Source organism: Hylobates moloch, unplaced genomic scaffold (genome assembly GCF_009828535.3).
Source record: "Hylobates moloch isolate HMO894 unplaced genomic scaffold, HMol_V3 SCAFFOLD_1, whole genome shotgun sequence".
In the NCBI taxonomy this organism is placed as follows: domain Eukaryota; kingdom Metazoa; phylum Chordata; class Mammalia; order Primates; family Hylobatidae; genus Hylobates; species Hylobates moloch.
In genome coordinates, this window is record NW_026652276.1 from 52,632,832 (window position 1) to 52,652,884 (window position 20,053).

At 36.6% G+C, this 20,053-nt stretch overlaps 1 protein-coding gene across 4 annotated transcripts in view; it reads right to left on the reverse strand.

The window, feature by feature from the left end:
* The window catches only part of ANKAR (ankyrin and armadillo repeat containing), a 75,810-nt gene that overhangs the window by 46,888 nt on the left and 8,869 nt on the right, over positions 1–20,053 (reverse strand). For all 4 annotated transcript variants that reach the window (XM_058440268.1, XM_032755153.2, XM_058440262.1 and 1 more), the window contains exons 3-8: positions 13,558–13,995; positions 11,076–11,239; positions 10,317–10,420; positions 8,331–8,511; positions 7,119–7,338; positions 1,429–1,630 (exon numbers count right to left, since the gene is read on the reverse strand). In XM_058440268.1, the coding sequence (XP_058296251.1) occupies positions 1,429–1,630; positions 7,119–7,338; positions 8,331–8,511; positions 10,317–10,420; positions 11,076–11,239; positions 13,558–13,995 (1,309 nt within the window). The remainder of the gene's footprint in view (positions 1–1,428; positions 1,631–7,118; positions 7,339–8,330; positions 8,512–10,316; positions 10,421–11,075; positions 11,240–13,557; positions 13,996–20,053) is intronic.

Genomic DNA, 20,053 nt, shown 5'->3' on the forward strand with positions numbered 1-20,053 from the left:
AAAAGCAAGGCAAATATCATCAGCCCATTTTACAAATGATGTAACTGAGGCTCAGGATTTAATTACACCCATTACTTCATGTCCAGTTTTCAAATCCCAGCTTCCTCATTGTAGCAGAAACTAACCGTTTTGCTCGAAAACCCATTATCTGAATTTTAGATAGTAAAGATATTTTGTTTGGCTATCCAGTGCAATATTACATTTCCCAGCTTCTTCTTTTTTTTTTTTTTTTTTTTTTTGTTGTTGTTGTTGTTGTTGTTGTTGTTGTTGAGATGGAGTCTCACTCTGTCGCCCAGGCTGTAGTGCAGTGGTGTGATGTCAGCTCATTGCAGCCTCTGCCTCTCTGGTTCAAGTGATTCTTGTGCCTCACCTCTCGAGTAGCTAGGATTACAGGCATGGACCACCATACCCGGTTAATTTTTGTATTTTTAGTAGAGACGGGGTTTTGCCCAGGCTAGTCTCGAACTCCTGACCTCAAGTGATCTGCCTGCCTTGGCCTCCCAAAGTGCTGGAATTACAGGCGTGAGCCACTGCACCTGGCCTCTTCTTTCTTCTCATGGCTAGACATGATGGTGAAAGCAGGAGTTGCCATCTGAGGGACACCAGCTTCCTCTGGTGGCTTCCACATGTTAAGAGCAACAAGAGGAAGCTGGTGTCCCTCATACTGTCAAGCCATTATACTAGCCCTAGACCACTGAATAATAGTGGAAAGGTTACTCAAAGACTTAGAAAAACTTGAATGAAACTATGCCTAAATCAGGCTCAGAGATCCAAAGTAATGACCTGGCCTTTAGATTTCTAGCCAAGAATGTACCTTCAGGAGAAGTTACACCTTTACCCTAAATGCTGATCTGCAGCTAAAATGTGAAACAAAAGATTGTTGGGATTTTTTAATTTCAAAGTTATTTTATTCTTTTTAATGTATTTCTTTTCCAGATACCACTAAATATTTCTCCTGTAATCCAAAGTCTATCCCCTTTGATCTGAAGTCCTAGGGCTGCCTCCTGGTTGTGTAGGATCCAGTTTGGGGCAACTCTCTCCTCCCTAGTCTCAGGCTTCTTCCAGGGCACTAAGCAAAGCATTTAACATGAAAAGTTAATCTGCATAACCATACTACTGGAACAAGGTTAGGAAAAACTCCTTAGGGATTAGTCCTTATTCTTCCAGAAAACATGCATAGGTTAATAGAAGCTCTCGTCTTTATGAATTCTAATGATAAGTGGTTAGGAGGAGACAGTGAGTACAAAGGATAGCGGAGTAAGCCTTACATACCTTTCAGATCACCCACACCTATCGCCTTTTAGTGGCAGTGTGTGTGGCAAGCCATGAAAAGCAGAAATTTATATTCTATTTAATTTTCTTTCTTCGTTTTTTTTATTATTGCCTAGACATCAACTTCAACCTGATAATAAATGCTTAATGACTTACTCAGCTGTTGCTTCAGCTTCTAGCAAACTAGGATCCTTCCTACAGAGAGCAATAATGATGCAAACGTTGTCATAGAAAGCGGCAAAGTGAATCGGCATCCAGCCTCTTTTTTCAGAAAGCGTGTAATCAGCTTTGGAACACAGTAGACAAACTGTTGTTTCTAATGAGCAAGCCTGTGCAGCAAGGTGTAGAGGTGTTAGACCTAGAATGGATGGACAATTACTTCAGTGATCACAGCACTAACATTCCTAAAAAAAACCTAAATGCCTTATTGATATCCAACCACAGAGCTTAGTATTGTATGATATAAAATCTCCAAAGTAAGCATTAAAAAAACATTTAGACAACCCTATATTCCTTTATTTAACTCAGGATTAAAAATCCCAACCACTAAAAATCCATACTTAGAAACAAAAAACAAAAATTTTACCCAGTACATTAAGTTCAGCTATCGAGAAAAATTTAGAAGGCATATTTAAAAAGCAAAAAACACAGTTTAAAGAGACAGAGCAAGAATCGGAACCAGACATGGCAGGGATGTTGGAATGATCAGACAGGGAATTTAAAACTATGATTAATATGCTAAGGGTTCTAATGGATAAAGTAGCCTGCAAGAACAGATGGGCAATGTAAACAGAGAGATGGAAATCCTAAGAAAGAACCAAAATGACATGCTACAGATAAAAAAACACTGTAAAAGAAATGAAGAATGCCATTAATGAGCTTATAAAGAGATTAGACACAGCAGAGGAAGAAATCTCTAATCCTGAAGATATATCAGTAGAAACCTCCAGGCCAAGGCACAGTGGCTCACTCCTGTAATCCCAGCACTTTGGGAAGCCAAGGCAGGATGATTGCTTGAGCCCAAGAGTCTGAAACCAGCCTGGGCAACATAGTGAGACCTCATCTCTACAAAAAAATAAGCAAAATTAGCCAGGCATGGTGACATGGGTCTGTAGTCCCAGCTACTTGGGAGGCTGAGGTGAGAGGGTTACTTGAGCACAGGAGGTAGAGGCTGGAGTAAGCTGAGATCATGCCACTGCACTCTAGCCTGGGCAATAAATACCCTGTCTCAAAAATAAAAATAAAAATAAATTAAAAAGTCTAGGGGGAAAAAAAGAACAGAAAGAGAAGAAAGAGAGAAAGGAAAAGAAGAAATATTTAAAACAATAATGATTGAGAATTTTTCCATATTAATGTGACGTATCAAACCAAAGATTCAGTAAGTTCAGAGAACACCATCCAATTGAATGTCAAAGCAAACAAAAAACTACACCGAGGCATATCATTTTCAAATTACAGAAAAACAAAGATAAAGAAAATAATCCTATTTACTGCAGCACTATTCACAATAGCCAAGATTTGGAAGCAACCTAAGTGTCCATCAACAGATGAGTGGATAGAGAAAATTTATCCATTCAGATGGATACATAATGGAGTAGTATTCAGCCATGAAAAAGAATGAGATCCTATCATTTGCAACAACATGGATGGAATTGGAGGTCATTATGTTAAATGAAATAAGTCAGGCACAGAAAGACAAACTTTGCCTGTTCTTACTTATTTGTGGGAGCTAAAAATTAAAACAATTGAACTCATGGAGATACAGAGTAGAATGATGGTTACCAGAGGCTAGGAAGGGTAGTGGGGGGAAGTGGGGATAGTTAATGGGTACAAAATAGTAAGAATACATAAGACCTAGTATTTGCTAGCACAACAGGGTGACTATAGTAAAAAAAAAATTAATTGTATATTTTAACATAACTAAAAGAGTATAATTGGATTATATGTAGCACAAATAAAGGATAAATGCTTGAGGTGATGGATACTCTACTCTGATGTGATTATTATGCAGTGCATGCCTGTATCAAAAAATCTCATGTACTCCAAGTATATATGCCTACTATGTACACACAGAAATTAAAAATTATTTTAAAAAGAAAACAATCCTAAAAGAAGCCAGAGGAAAACACATTACTAATAGAGAAGCAAAAATAAGAATTATACCCAAATTCTCCTCAGAAACTATGCAAGCAGGAAGTGAGCGGAGGAAAATAAAGTGTTGAGATAATGGAACCACTAATCTAGAATTCTTTAACCTGTAAGATTATCCTTCAAAAATGAATGAGGAATAAAGACTTCCTCAAACAAAAATTGAGGGAGTTTGCCACCAGTAGACTTGCCTTGCAAGGCATGTTAAAAGAAATTGTCCAAAGAGAAGAAAAATGATATAGGTCAGAAACTTACATATACAAAAAGGAAGGCAGAGCATCAGAGAATAAAAAAAAATGAAGGTCAAGTAAAATGTTTCTTTGTCTTAATTGAGCTAACAGAGAACAGTTTGTTCAAAATAACATTATCAGGCCTGGTGCAGTGGCTCACGCCTGTAATCAGCACTTTGGGAGGCCAAGGTGGGCGGATCACTTGAGGTCAGGAGTTCGAGACCAGCCTGGCCAACATGGTGAAACTCTGTCTCTACTAAAAATACAAAACATATAGGGTGTAGTGGTGCACATCTGTAGTCCCAGCTACATGGGAGGCTGAGGTGGGAGAATCGCTTGAACCCAGGGGCCGGGAGGCGGAAGTTGCAGTGAGCCAAAATCGCACCACTGCACTCCAGCCTGGGCAGCAGAGCAAGATTCCATTTCAAAATAAGTAAATAAATAATAACATTATCAACAAAGGGTTTGAATATAGATATAGATACTTATATGTGCTTATGCATAAGTGAAATGAATGACATTTATGAAATGAATGACATATATATGCTTATGCACAAGTGAAATGAGTAAATGAATGATAGGTGGGAAGACTTAGGAATATTTTGTTATTATAAGGTACTTAGACTACATGTGAAGTGGCTTAGTGTTATCTCAAAGTAGACTTGGAATAATTGTAAATGAATGTTGTAAAGTCTAGGGCAATCACTAACAAAAATGTAAAAAGAAATATAATGAATACGCTAAGATAGGAGAAAAAACCCTAAAAAGGAGAAGGAAGCTGATAAGCTGGCTGAGGAGCATTAATCATGAGGGGTCCTTGTGGTAAACTAAGCACTTGTCCTCTATATTGTCCCTCTCCTTGCCCCTAATCTGAAAAACTTTGGTTTTCTGTGTAGACTGCCTTAGAGCCTTAATTGAAGACATGTTCTGTTTGAAGAGTATTTAAGGTTTCCAATAAAATGTACACCCCTCAAGAAAAATTTCCTGAGCACCTATGAAGGCCAAGCGTTTTTCTGGGTGTTAGGAAACTGTGGCTAACAAAACAGACCAAATCCTTGTCCTTTATGGAGCTTTATATTCAAGTGAGGGAGACTAACTAAATAAATAAATTTATATAAGGTAGCCATAAGTGATACTTAGAAAAGAAAAAGAGAGAGCAATAATGTAGGAGGCACACTATCGTTACTCAACTGGAAATTTCTACAGGGCAGATGGGACAGGTAAGCTTCCTTTTTTCCCGCTCCAGGTCCACTCACCTCCTTTACCACCCTGGCTCTCCTGCACCTGCAGAAAAAGCAACCTCTGTCCTCTGGCTCCTTGTAAGTATCTGCCAATGGGTAGCCCTGACAGGAGATTGGAGGAGGAAGAATGAGGTCGGGCTCCCTCTCTGAGGTCATCTCAGGTTTGCTGTGCTCCTCCTCAAACGGAAGATGGCCAGTTTGAGTAACTATCCCCTCCCCCTTGACAGTTCAGGTCGTTGTACGTAATTTCTTTAAAACGAAAGCCTTTTTGAATTCTCTTATACAGAGTACGAAGGTATAGCCTCTTAAATATAGACAAAGAAAGTATAATCTCTTAAAATTTTGTTTTTCTCCATATCCAACATTTAGGTAAGTCTACTACCTCAGTCAAAAACGACTCATTCCTCAGACCTCATAGATTATTACTGCCACTAGATGGCAGCATATCTAATTTATATTATAATAACTTTTTTTTTTTTAAGTTGTAGAAACCACTTGTGGGCCTGAATTTATAAAAAATAAGGTGACAGTAAATTCCACAGGAAAAGAAAGAGAAAACTCCCCAAACTGAAGAGTACTATCAATAAGTAACTATGAGTAGAAAATAATTTATACTTCAAAATGAATACAAAACATCATTATGCAACATTCTGATGCAACAGTATTTTGGAGATTATATACTATAAGAAAAGTTCTAATATATGCAATAGCCTTTTTAAATGCACCAAATACTTTATTTATGTCTTACCATTTCTTTCCTTTTTTACTTCTACTTTGGATGACTCTTTTAAAAGGGAATGCACATAGAAGTATGATCATTAATATACAGCGGTTTCCTAAGTTGTTCAAGAAGACTCATATGAATAAGAACAAAATGACTATGTAGATGTATCTGGCAAGATTACATCGAACAGTGTTGAGAACAACTTTTGGTCAAGTCATCCAGGCATGTCATATGCACCTGACAACACATTAAAAGTAGACCTGGAAACTCTGCCTCCCAAATGGCTGCTTAAAATTCACAGGTGGGACAATTTTGTGTTGGTTAAGCAATAATATTGGAAGTAGAATATTATGTTTTCCATACTTCAAAATCTACCCAGTTCTCAGCAAATGGAAACTCAAGCAGCCGGAGGGCACATGAGAAACTTTTAATTTACCAAAGACTTTTTCCACACTAAAAAAAGCTTAAAGTAATACATCTTTAAATAGTGTTACCTATTGCATTTAAATGTGATTGAATTGTGTCTTATTTTAACTAGGTTCATTATGTACTATGTACTGAATATTTTCAGTAACAAAAGAATCTGAATATCAAAACATTTTAATCATACTGACAGAGTACAAAATTTATGGATATTCAATATGGTTAAAGCACAACATTTTGTTTTGGTGTCTGTAAAAATTTAACATAGCTTATTAAGATAGCTGACTTCATTAAATATAAGATCACCACTTCTTATTGCCAATATTGTTGCACTGGCCATTCCTGACAATTTACATATATATGTACATATAAATGTGTAACCTCAAACTCCTGGGCTCAAGCAATCTTCCTGCTTCAGCCTCTCAGAGTAGCTAAGACTACAGGCGTGTACCACCAAGCCTGGCTAAGTTTTTTTTTTTTTTAATTTTATGGGCGGGGGGTCTCGTTATGGCTATTAATGCTAAACATTATTATTATAAAGAAATTTTTGTTATTAAATGTAATTTAAATATATGTAATATAAAGAAACTATTCCCTGTTTAAGGACCCTGGAATAAAGAATGATTGTTCTACTGGGACCTGACAGTCATATCTATTGCTGTTCTCTGAATTTCTATAGTATATCAGTATATATTAATTTTGCCAGTGCTTATCAAATGATATCCTGCCTTCACCCATCCATGCATTAACTCAACAAATATTTTCTGAGCAACCATTAAGCCACGCTTTCATCTGGACATTAGGATACCACGGCAAATAAAGTAGGCTAAATCTTTGCCCTCTTATAGAGCTTATACTCAAATGAAGGAGACGCAATGAGCAAATATAAAACTATATAAGCTAGCTATAAGTGATACTTAGAAAACTAAAAGAAGCCGTTCTTAGATAAATGAAACAAAAACCTCAATTTTGCTCTAGTTAATACCAAATTTTAATCTGCTCTAAAAGCAACGTGCATTCCTAATGCTGAGTAAGGGTAAATAAAATAACAACATTTTAGGTTAAAAAACTTTATGGTACCTTGACTGAACGTAACAAAGCGCCTCTGGTTGACCTCGAAGTTAGCACTGCACAGTTGACATATAATAGAAACTCTGTTGTGCAGGGCAGCATGATGAAAAATAGTATAACCTGCTTCATCTGAAACATTGATTGTTGAGCTTGAGGTTGTATGGCTAAATGTATGGAAAACTGCAGTCAACCCTCTTTCAACAGCAGACTTCAAACCAAATGGAATACTCTAAAATTAAGAAGGCCAGAATCAGTTTATCAAAATGCATCTAAAGTTTGGTTTAAGGAAAAAAATACATGAAATATATTAACAGAATCACATGAATGCTGTTAAAATTAAGTAGAATTTTCACAAGATCCATGCATGGAAAGTTTCTTACTGGATAATAATTAAAGTTGTTAGAGCTATAAGCAAATATTAAGAAATTAAAAAATATTTTGGGAAATCTTTATTATTATTTTAATTTTTTTCTAAAATATTTTAAAAGCAAATGGAGATTATTCGGTTCCTTCTCTGATTTAAGAAAAACCTAATTTAGAAGTCTAGAAATTTGAAATATATAGCTATAGAAATACAATTTGTCATCAAAAGGTAAAAATGTCACCCTCTTTAGACATTCTGACTAATATTTAAAAATTCAACTAACAAATTTTTGAGGTTTTAATTTGTGGACGTGAAAACAAATAAATGGAAAGTAAATACCAGTCTAAGCTGTGAAGCTGGTGAGCTTCATTGCTCAGTTCCAGAAGCTGTACTAAAAGGCTTGTTGAAACAGATGTGGAGATTTGATGATGCTAGGTCTGCTCTTTAGGTTTTAGTTCCCAGGATTGAAGCCTGGCTCTGCCATTTACTATATGATTTGTGAAAGATCCCTCTCTACACCTCAAATTTCTCATTTGTATAACAGGAATGATAATAATAGAACTAGTCGTACCTTAAAAGAGTTCGTTGATTTATAACATTGCCTAACATACAAAATAAGCAATCAATAAGTTTGAGCCATTATTGAGATTAATCACAATCCAGTGCATTAACAGGTACTCTGCCAGAAATTTATAATCCAGAATTGTATAGCCTTTCAGCTACTAAAATGTGGCATTTTATTTCATATTGAAGACTTTAGCCTATTATTATCCCTAGGATAAACATCTGTTTGAGACACACACTTATCAATAATACATAACTTCATATACTAAATTATGTGGTAGTCACTGAAATACCTTGCATTTCATAGCTCTTTTGAAACCAAATTTTTTCTTAAATTGTTCATGTAATTGAGCATCTGTCAGTGGAAGTCTTTTCAGTCTCAGATTGTCCACTATTTCATTTATGGCTCCCCACCACTGTGTCTTATATAGTTGCTGATAGAAAGTTTCTAGTTCAAAATAGATCACATAGTAGCTATAAAAAATAAAGAAAAAAAGATGTTTCTCTAACTTTGAAGTGATTTGCTACTTCTCTTTCTATGCTGGCAAAACTTTTATTTTTCTGTAACAATTAAATACAAAATGGTAGTTTAAATTGTAGCCAACTGTAAGTATATTAATAACATAGTTATCAACTGTTATTAATCAAGTCTTTATATAAAAATACCTTCTTCATATTGTATTGACTCTGTCTTTTCCATGTCAGTGATCTGGGGCAATGTCTAAAAGCTCCTGGAAGGCCTAACTCTGGCTGAAGTTCTAGGTCATCAAACTGTCTGCTTACCTACCTCTTATTCTTTTAAGCTAATTATGTCTATATTTGGCTCCTCAAGAGTTTACCTTGAATGTAATATGGAATGATGCTTTGGGTAATGGCTCCTTGGCTTTTACTCACTGCAGCAGTGGACTAGAGAAACCCCCCTCCTACCATGTCCCTGGAACATAGGTGGGGCTTGAAACAGCCCTGATCCCTATCACTCTGGAGTGGAAAATTGATAAAATCTTGAGTTACTCTGTTCCCTGGGTTTGCTTATCATCACAGGTGAGGAAAAACAGCGACCTTCCTCCCCTTCCCCCTATGAGGTACCCTTCCCATGCCTGGATTTCAGCGGTGAATACTTCAGCTGCTAACCTACCTCTGTCAGTGGGAAGCCTCTTAATATTACCTGGGTTTCTCCTCCAAATGCAACTATTTATTGCTGCAAATACAGTATTCTTTTTTCTTGAGACAAGGTCTTACTCTGTTGCCAAGGCTGGAGTGCAGTGGCACAATCACGGTTCACTTCAGCCTCGACCTCTCAGGCTCAAGTGATCCTCCCACCTCACCCTCCTGGGTAGGTGTGACTACAGGCATGTGCCACCTAGCCTGGCTAGCTTTTAAATTTTTTGTAGAGATAGGGTCTTATGGACAGGCATGGTGGCTCATGCCTGTAATCCCAGCACTTTGGGAGGCTCACGTGGGCAGATCACTTGAGGTCAGGAGTTTGAGACCAGCCTGACCAACATGGCAAAACCTCTTCTCTACTAAAAATACAAAATTAGCCGGGCATGGTGGCACATGCCTGTAATCCTAGTTACTCAGGAGGCTGAGGCAGGGGAATCACTTGAAGCTAGGAGGTGTAGGCTGCAGTGAGCCAAGATTACACCACCGCACTCCAGCCTGGGTGACAGAGCAAGACTCTGTCTCAAAAACAAACAAACAAACAAAAACAAAGATAGGGTCTTACTATGGTGCCCAGTCTGGTCTTGAACTCCTAGGCTCAAGCGATCTTCCCACCTCAGTTACTATTCTCCAAAGTTCCAGACTTGGTCCTATCCTCCCAACTGCTTGCATGCCTTAAAAGCAAACAAACGAACCAACAAGCAAAATTTCCTTATTTGTTTTTAAATCTTTGACTCTAATTAAAATGTTTCCTCTGAGCTCTACTTCCCATATTTCCAAATTTCAGTGTCCAATATTTAAAAATCCAAGAACCACAACACATAAAAGACAAATAGGCTAGGATTTGATCCCCATCTCTACCCCTATTTAACCACTCTGTTAATTATAAGAACTAATTACAAGCTCTAAGGATTGTTACACAGACTATATCAAATACATGAAGTAATAACTATAACATTTAATATTTTGTTGAGTCCATAAGTCATTCATGGTGGTTATTATTCTGGAATCGCCATTGTAAAGGTTTAAATTAACCTTTGCATTTTGTCATTTTCTTTGTTCTCTACTAACTTGCAACAAATTGTAGCTAATGTCAGTAATTAGTGAAAGCTCCTTACCTTTTTCCATGAAATTCCATGACTGGTATTGAGTAATATTCTTTATATCCTGAATCTTCTATAAATGTATTAGCAGCACAATCTCGTATTTTTTCTAAATTTTTCTAAAATATGAGTTATGTTACTAAAGACATATCCTTAGACACATCTAAACAGTTATAAGAATTCTTTGTATGAAAGAGTATACATGTAAATGACAAATTTTAAATTTACTATTCCAGAAGACCCGGATAGCAGCTGCATATATCTAATCCTTACTTTGAGAATGAGGAAAAAATACAAAAGGAAAGACATATAGTATACAGAAGGTAGAAAAGCAGTAACAATTGAAATGTAGAATTTTTCTACTAAATTCCAGGTGAAGAATTACTGTTCCAAAATTTTAAAGGATCTCTGTTCTAATCCTGATTCTTTGAGGAAAATGTTAGAATGTGTACTGAGTGTCCAGAGATTTCTACTGCACTCTTTAGTTACCTATTCTAGGACAAATATAGTCCATTAGAAGTCTTTAAATTCTGTGAGGATGACCGCTGTACCTAGCTTATTTATAATTTTATCTCAGATATCCAACACAGTACCTTACATATATCTGCACTTAATTCATTCATGTTAAAATAATGTATGAAAAAATTATTGAGTTGTGAGAATAATCATTTGGAGAGCTGTCTAGTGCCTGTACCAACAGAGGCTCTTTTTGGTTGGAGAACAGGATAAAAGAGTTGTGAAATGATAAATTGTCTAAGAAATGATCATTTAAACCTGAAAATCTTCCAAGGCATTCTCAATTGAAGGGGTGCTGATATCAAATTCAATTCCTCCATGAACATGAAAATACTGATTCTCTTTGTAGTGAAAATTCTGGCATTTAAAATCTCTTCCATAAATAAATGGAGGCAATTCTCGCTCTGTCTTGACCTTGTCATCTCCAAAAATGAAAACAAATTTTTATTTAAAAAGTGAACAGCACATAAACAGTCATATTTTAAGAGATCTAACTTCTCATTCATGTAAACAAAGAAAATTCCAGATGAAATTAAAATCTTGACAATTATAGTGCATAAAATTATTTATGCTGTTAATGTATATAAATAGTTTAACATTAAAATATATTTTTGAGCATGCACAGTGCCTCATGCCTATAATCCCAGCATTTTGAGAGGCTGAGAGGGGCAGATCGCTTGAGCCTAGAAGTTCAAGACCAGTCTGGGCAACATGGTGAAACCCCGTCTCTACTAAAAACACAAAAACTAGCTGGATGTGGTGGCACACACATGTAATCCCAGTTACTTGGGAGGCTGAGGCGAGAGGATCGCTTGAGCCCAGGAGGTAAAATCTGCAGTGAGCTGAGATCGTGCCACTCCACTCCAGCTAGGTGACAGAGTGACACCCTGTCTCAAATACATATATTACAGTGCCAATACTGCCCTCAGTTAATTACTGTATATATATATTATATATCTCTCTCAAATATATACATATATATCTCAAATATATACATATATATGTATGTATATATAAAATATATTTATATTTTGAGCACTTTCTGTAGTTTTATTGTATAGACATTTCAAAAGTATGCTCAAAACATTGTTCTAGTTCTTGATTTATCGTAAGTGTGCTCAAGATTAATGTCTTACTCCCAATTATAGGAAAGGACCAGAAACTCTGTGCCTAAGAGAATCTTCGGTTAAATATACAAAAACTTATCTCAGCTAGTTTAGGTAAAAGGAGACATTATAAAGAAATAGATGAGTATATCTCACATACAAAAATAACCATCCCATATTTCTGGAAAGCAATGAAACTACACAGATAACTTATTTTTAAAAATAATTTTCTCTCCTGGGCGCGGTGGCTCATGCCTGTAATCCCAGCACTTTGGGAGGCTGAGGCGGGTGGATCACCTGAGGTCAGGAGTCCGAGACCAGCTTGGCCAACATAGTGAAACCTTGTCTCTACTAAAAACAGAAAAATTAGCTGGGCATGGTGGTGGGTGGCTGTAATCCCAGCTACTTGGGAGGCTGAGACAGGAGAATCGCTTGAATCCAGGAGGTAGAGGTTGCAGTGAGCCGAGATCGTGCCACTGCACTCCAGCCTGTGTGACAGAGCAAGACTCTGCCTCAAAAAAAATTTCTTTTCTCAAATTCCAGCAAAGACTAGGTTTTTTCAATATTTTGACTGGTTAGTAGAATATGGTTTAATCAACATAAGGGACATAATGTATTTTGGGAAATAAAAAAGGTAAAGAAAAATACAAATAATAATACACACTATACTCCCTGATCTCAACACCTAGAATTAACTATTAACATTAGTCATATTTGCTTCCCATTGTTTAAGTAATAAGATATTGCAGATATAGCTAACGTTCTCTTTAAGCAAGTCCCTCCTACTTCTATACATTCTCCCCACCACCCAAGAGCCATGACCTGTCATGATTCCATTTCTAATAGTTCACAGATATTGAATTCTCATGACACAAACTTTCACTAAAACACAGCACCTGAATTCTCATGATACAAACTTTCACTAAAGGATTTGCAAAATTTCTGCTGAAAATTTTCCATCTGAATAGAAAGCCCATTATAACAAGCCTACATGCTTGGAAAGCAATGAAAATGTATAAATTGTGTGCTAATCAGTGTAGAATAAAGAGTTTATACTGAAGTCCCATCAAATTCCATTAATCATGGCCTGTTTCAGCTCTCTATTCTCTTACATTGCTCTATTTGTTTATTAAAGTGCCAATACTGCCCTCATTTAATTACCATAGTTTTAATATGTTTCAATCTATTTTTCAGAAATGAAAGACCATTAATAACCCCTTGCTGCTGTATATTAATTTTAGAGTAAGTGTGTATATTTCAATGAAAAATATGATCAGGATTTTGAATAAAAGTACACTGAATTTATAGAGTAATTTGAATGAGATATGATACACTCACAGTGTTTTCCCATCATGGATATGGCATATTTCCCTATTCATACAGAACTTATTTTATTTTAACTTATTTTAAATCTTTCAGTACCCTCATAATTGGTATAAATATATACAAAGTACTATGTACATACACTGAGTGTTTTTAATTACATTAGAGACATTAAATTTTGTTTGTTTTCTCTTTCTAACAGGTTATAGCTAGGTTACTGCCTGCACCCATATACTAGAAACAAAATTGCATTTAAACATATATTTAATATATACTTATATTTTATATTTGATTTTTGGTGATACTCTTACCTGAAAAAGGCTGAAGCAGACTACTTAAATATGGAACTTTCATTTTCTTCTTTAAACTCAGTAGAAATGGAATCAGAAAACATATTAACTTTAGGTATCCTATCCCTCTTCTGATATCTTTTTTCTTCTCGAAGTGTTTTTGAATAATCTTTTTTTGAAGATATAATCTTTGCTGTAGTCTCTGATAGGTACAGATATCAAGATAATCCTGATTATATTTTATAGCATTAGTAAGCCAATAGCCTGTTTCAAATATAAAGACATTTTCATACTGTTGAACTTGTGTGGTACTGAATGTTAACTTTAGCATAATATTTTCAGCATATTTCATAAATACAGCTGTTTCTTCAGGGCTATTAGGATCATATGTTGGATCTTCATTCACGTCTTCATCATAGATTTCATTAAAGTCTGGATCCTTTGTAATATCAGTCAAACCTTCATGACAAAAAAGGAAAATTTTAGATAGTGAAAATTTCATATTTGGCTTCTGGATAAATACGGAAGACTGAACACAGGATTTTATCGTTAAATCCTACTAACGTGATAGTAAAGGAAAAATTAGATGCTGTAAACCAAATATATAATTCTAAGCACCCCCACAACTGACTGAACAGACCCGTTTTGGCCAAGGGGACCCCAGAGAAACCTTAAAAACTAAGTTCTTGGCCATGATGGGATGGGAGGTCAGACATGCCTCATTATACCCCTTTCCTTTTGTGGTTTAGACACAATAACTGACCAGCATTAATGTTAAAACACAGATCATAAGACTGACAGAACAGACTCTTTGTGGCAATAAGATACCAAACTATAAACAAAACCTAGGGCCATGCCAGGCAATGGTGAAGTCACAAACCCCTCTACTTAAAGAACAAACTATATTCTAACTGCCACAAGGTTTTTCTTTTTTCTCTAGCAGTTAAACAAACACTGTCCTCAAGATAGGCAATTTTAAAAGAATTACGGCCCGTTCACCAACAGATGCTGAATAACTGACCTTCCTGTCCCCCACACCGTAATTAGAGCTTTGACTGGACAAGAGACTGATTTCAGTAACTTTCTCCTCATAAGACTACTGACCGTGATGTGGTTCTGGCCTGTTTACAGAGGCTGTACATGTGAATGCCTTCAAGTCCCTGCTTCACCTTCTGATGTGTAATAAGGGCCTAATTGTAATGCATTTATATGTTAAGTCTCCACCCCAAAGTGAACATGGATCATATGTAAATGCATGTTTGTTCAATACGCATGTTAGAACCCACTTCATGAATGTTCATAGCTCTTTCTATAACTTGTTACATATCTATACCTGAATATGTATACTTGGCCAAACAGTTCAGCTTAAATTCCTGTCTTGCTCCTCTCTTCCTCGAAATGCCTGTCAGAATGGCCAGCTTGAAGACTGTAACCCTTTATAAGAAATATACAGATGCATTGCAATCCATATCAAAATAGCAGTCACTGTTCTTCATAGAAATAGAAAAAGTAATCCTAAATATATATGAAACCAGGAAAGATCTAGAATAGCCAGTCATCCTGAGCAAAAAGAACAAAACTGGAGGAATTACATTACCTGACTTCAAAGTATATTGCAGAGTGATAGTCACCCAAACTGCATCGTACTGGCATAAAAACAGACGCATAGACCAAAGGAGGTCAGAGAACTCAGAAACAAATCCATACTTGTACAATGAACTCATTTTCAATAAAGGTGCCAAGAACATATGCTGGGGAAAAAACAGTCTCTTCAATAAATGGCGCTGGGAAAACTGGATATCCATATATGGAAGAATAAAACTAGACCCCTATCTCTCACCATATATAAACATCAAATCAAAATGGATTAAATACTTAAATCTAAGACCTCAAACTATGAAACTACTAAAAAAAAAATGGGTAAACTTTCCAGGATATCAGTCTGGACAAAGATTTGAGTAATAACCTCACAAGCACATTTTGCAATCCAAGCAAAAATGGACAAATGAGATCACATCAACTTAAAAAGCTCCTACATAGCAAAGGAAACAATCAGCAAAGTGAAGAGACAACCCACAGAATGGGAGAAAATATTTGCAAACTATCTATCCAACAAGGGCTTAATAACCAGACTATATAAGGAGGTCAAACAATTCTACAGGAAAAAATTCTAATCTGATTAAAAAATAGACAAAAGATCTGAATAGACTTTTCTCAAAAGGAGACATACACATGTCAAACAGGCATATGAAAAGGTGTTCAACATCTCGGATCATCAGAGAAAGGCAAATCAAAACTATAATAAGATATCATCTTACCCCAGTTTAAATGGCCTTTAACCAAAAGACAGGCAAAAATGAATGCTGGCAGGATGTAGAGAAAAGGGAACCCTAGTACACTGTTGGTGGGAATGTAAACTAGTACAGCCACTATGGAGAACAGTTTGGAGGTTTCTCAAAAAACTAAAAATATAGCTACCGTATGATACAGCAATCCCACTGCTGGGTATAAACCCAAAAGAAAGGAAATCGGAATATCGAAGGGTATCTGCGCTCCCACGTTTGTTGCAGCACTCTTCATAATAACCAAGATTTGGAAGCAACCTAAGTGTCCATCAACAGATGAATGGATAAAGAAAAAGTGGTACATATACACAATGGAGTACTATTCAGCCATGAGATTCTGTCATTTGCAACAACGTTGATGAAACTGGAGGACATTATGTTAAGTGAAATAAGCCATGCACAGAAAGACAAACTTTGCATGTTCTCACTTATTTGTGGGAACTAAAAATTAAAACAATTGACCTCATGGAAATAGAGATGGTTACCAGAAGCTGGGAAAGGTGGCAGGGAATGGTGGGGCAGGAGGGAAGTGGGGATAATTAATGGATACAAAAATATAGTTAGATAGAATGAATAAGATCTAGTATTTGACAACACAACAAGGTGACTACAGTCAATAATTTATTGTACATTTAAAAACACTAAAAGAGTATAATTGGATTGTCTATAACACAAAGAAAGGATAAATGTTTGAGGTGAAGGATACTCCATTTACCCTGATGTGATTATTAGGCATTGTATGCCTATGTGAAAATATCTCATAAATATATATAACTACTATGTACCCACAAAATTTAAAATAATTCAAAAAAAGAAATAGTCTCCTTTCCAAATTTATAAATCTCATGATTCTTAAGTTAACAATGCCAATAAAATTGTGTAAGATAAAAGCAGACAGATGAGTAGGTTACTAATAAAAGTGAATACAGATACAACGTAAGTCCCAGCTTTGATCAAGGAAAATATGAAACAACAAGAAAATGTGCTTTTTCTTTAACCAGGGTATCAGCTTCTCACTTGGGCCAAAAGCATAGTTTGTTTTTTCAGGCTAGTACTATAAGTTTCTTCTTTTTTTTTTTGCCAATAAGAAGCTAGATATACATAATAAACAAAGAACCTGCCAGCTTAGTAATCATCATTTAATAAATAAGAATTAAAACTTGATTTTACTCTATCAAAAAATGACAAATGTCCTGTGCTACATTTTCTTGCCATTTACAAAGAAATTGAGGACTTTCTTCTTGTCAAATAGTCTTTTTAAGATAGTTATATCTGCAATGTTACCCTTAACTTAGGCTTGAGAAAACTGCTTGGAGTCATAAGACATGACTGTAGAAAATGTGGCGTTTGTTTGTAATATATATGCTTTAAAGTATAAATGATACCTCAATGTGTCCCCTCCTTTCTTTTTCTTTTTTCTTTCTCAAATCTTTTTTTTAAAAAGGCCAGAATACTCTTGGGTTTTTAAAATGGCCACTATAATTCATCTCTTTTCTGCAAAATAGTTAGATAAATTACAAAGAAATGAAAGGGATTCTAGCAGTTTAAAGAATTCTAAAAAGCCGGAGGGATTGTTGATAGCACTAAAACCTCATGGGTTGGGGTGACTAGGAGCCAACAAAAACCACAAGAAGCCTTAGAGATTGAAAGCATTATGTGGAGGCTGTGAAGGACAGGCCATAGTGCAAGAATTTTTTTAAAAGAAAAGGTGTAGTGAGATCCCTAGATCATCTTCCCCAGATAGCACAGCCCTTCTCCTCTTCCTCACTAAAAGGGTACAAAGCACAGCTGAGGGTTGGGAGGAGCAGTTGTGCTGAAAACTAGTTAAATGAGAGTCTGAGTGCTGAACCCAGATATCCACAGTTCAGCACTTCCCCTCCTTTGGCCCCAGACTCACAGCCCTCCCTCCAAGCAGGATACTGGAGGAAACAGACCTGCAGATACAACATCTGGGGGACAGGCTTCCCAGTGGAACATCAGGGGTTCCTCCTCATCACTCTACAGTGAGGTCTGCCAGCGTTCCTGCCTCACTCCTAAATGAAAACAAGCAGCAAGGGTTGCCAGGTAGGTGAGGAGAACCTCTCAGATGAAAGAGGCACTGGAATTACTGGGCCAGGGGCAGAGAGGGGTGCTAAAGGAAAGCAAAGAAGGCTTAAAGCAATGAGTTCTGACAAAAGGAGGAGGATGAAGTTATCAAGAGAGACATCTCTAAGGAAAAAACGGAACTTCATATCCCATTTTTTATCAAGAAGAGTTCAATATTTCCCTTCGAAAGACTGGAACTGAATTAGTAGTAAGTACATGGAAAAGTTAGCTACTTGAAAAAAAAAACACGATTGTTCATATCATGAAAAATAGTGTTCCCTGAATCAAGGACCAGCAGCAAAAAAAAAAAGAAAAATAAAGTTATTAAAGAAAGGAAATGTCCCAGCTGGGACAACATAGTGACACAGTAAGACCTATCTCTACAAAAAATGAAAAACAAAAAAATTAGCTAGGTACGGTGGCACGTTCCTGTAGTCCCAGTTACTCAGGATGCTGAGGCAGGAAGATCACTTGACCCCAGGAGTCTGAGGCTGCAATGAGCTGAGATCATGCCACTGCACTCAAGCCTGGGTGACAGAGTAAGAGCTTGTCCCTTTGAAAAAAAAATTCAAAAAACAAAGTGCACGTTTATGTAAATTAGCTGGAAGGAATACGTACAAAGTCATAGGAAAGTAAATAATAAAAAAGAATTTTATAAAAAATTGGATCAAATGAAATTTGGAGGATGAAGGGAATGAGGGGAAACAAAAGTTTCCACAGCTTTAACCTTTTTTTTTTTTTTTTTTTTGAGACAGGGTCTCTGTCACCCAGGCTGGAGTATAGTGGTATGATCTTGGCTCACTGCAGCAGCCTCAACCTCCTGGGCTCAAGTGATCTTCCCACCTCAGCCTCCCGAGCATCTGAGACTACAGGCATCCACCACCATGCCTGGCTAAGTTTTGTGTATTTTGTAGAGACGGGGTTTCACCACGTTGGCCAGCCTGGTCTCGAACTCCTGAACTCAAGCGAACCGCCTACCTCGGCCTCCTCAAGTGTTGGAATTACAGGTGTGAGCCACTGTGCCCAACCAATTCCCTTATATTCTATTATTACCCATTTAATTTCTACATGTATTGAAAGTTTACTATATGTCATGCACTGTATAAGGTGCTGAGAATTTAAAATCAAACCAAAAAAGACACAATTTTCTGTGCTCTCAAGAAGGAGCTTAATATCTAATAAGGAAGAAAGAAATGAAGCCAATAATTTCAATTCAAAATACAAAGTATTTTTCTGCACACAGATAAGAGTCTGACTAGAGGAGGCAGTGTCTGAATCAAGTCTCAAAAAATGAGTAGTAATAGCCCTAGGAAGAATGTGGACAAGTGGTGTGGGGTAAGCAGGAAGAAGGCATTCCAGATAGAAGACAGGGAATGAACAGAGAAAAAAACAACCCAACTCACATTACTCACTTGTGATATTAAATAAGTTCCCATTTTTTCTCAATATTTCTATTAAAAGTTTCCTTCTCCTATTTTGCTATCATGAGATGTTTTCTTCTTTCCTTCTATCCTCCTAGCCTTCTGGAAAGAGTCTAAGAATTTATGAATTAGATGAAGGGATCCACCCTAACTAAAATACCTGCTGAGAAAACTGGGTAACATGGCAAGACTTTTGGTGTGCTCTATTCTCTACTATTGCTACTGTTTTTAAAGAATGATGTTGCTGGTGGTTTGTAGAGTGCAAAGCTATGTGAGAGATAAAGGTTAACTTGGCCAAGACGGATTCCCAGCAGTCTGCCCTCTGAAAAAATGTTGGCTTTCTGCACAATTCCTTGGAAATCCACTGTAGCACGGTGTTTAAGGTAATCACATGGTCAGTTGCAAGGTGTGAACACAGTTTCCCAGTCATGCCAACAGAGGAGCTGCTGTTTTCCCAAATGTGAATGGTGATGTAACAACTTACACTGCTGCTAGCTTGACACCATGTACCTGCAATTACAAAGCTTGGACACCAGCTCTCTGATCATGCCAGTGGAGAGGTGGTACACCCCCTCAATCTCTAACACTAAGCTTGGAAGAAAGGGCTGCAGCCAAGTTTCCATGAGTCACACTGTGTGTATCAGACACCTTTTGTTCCCTACCTCA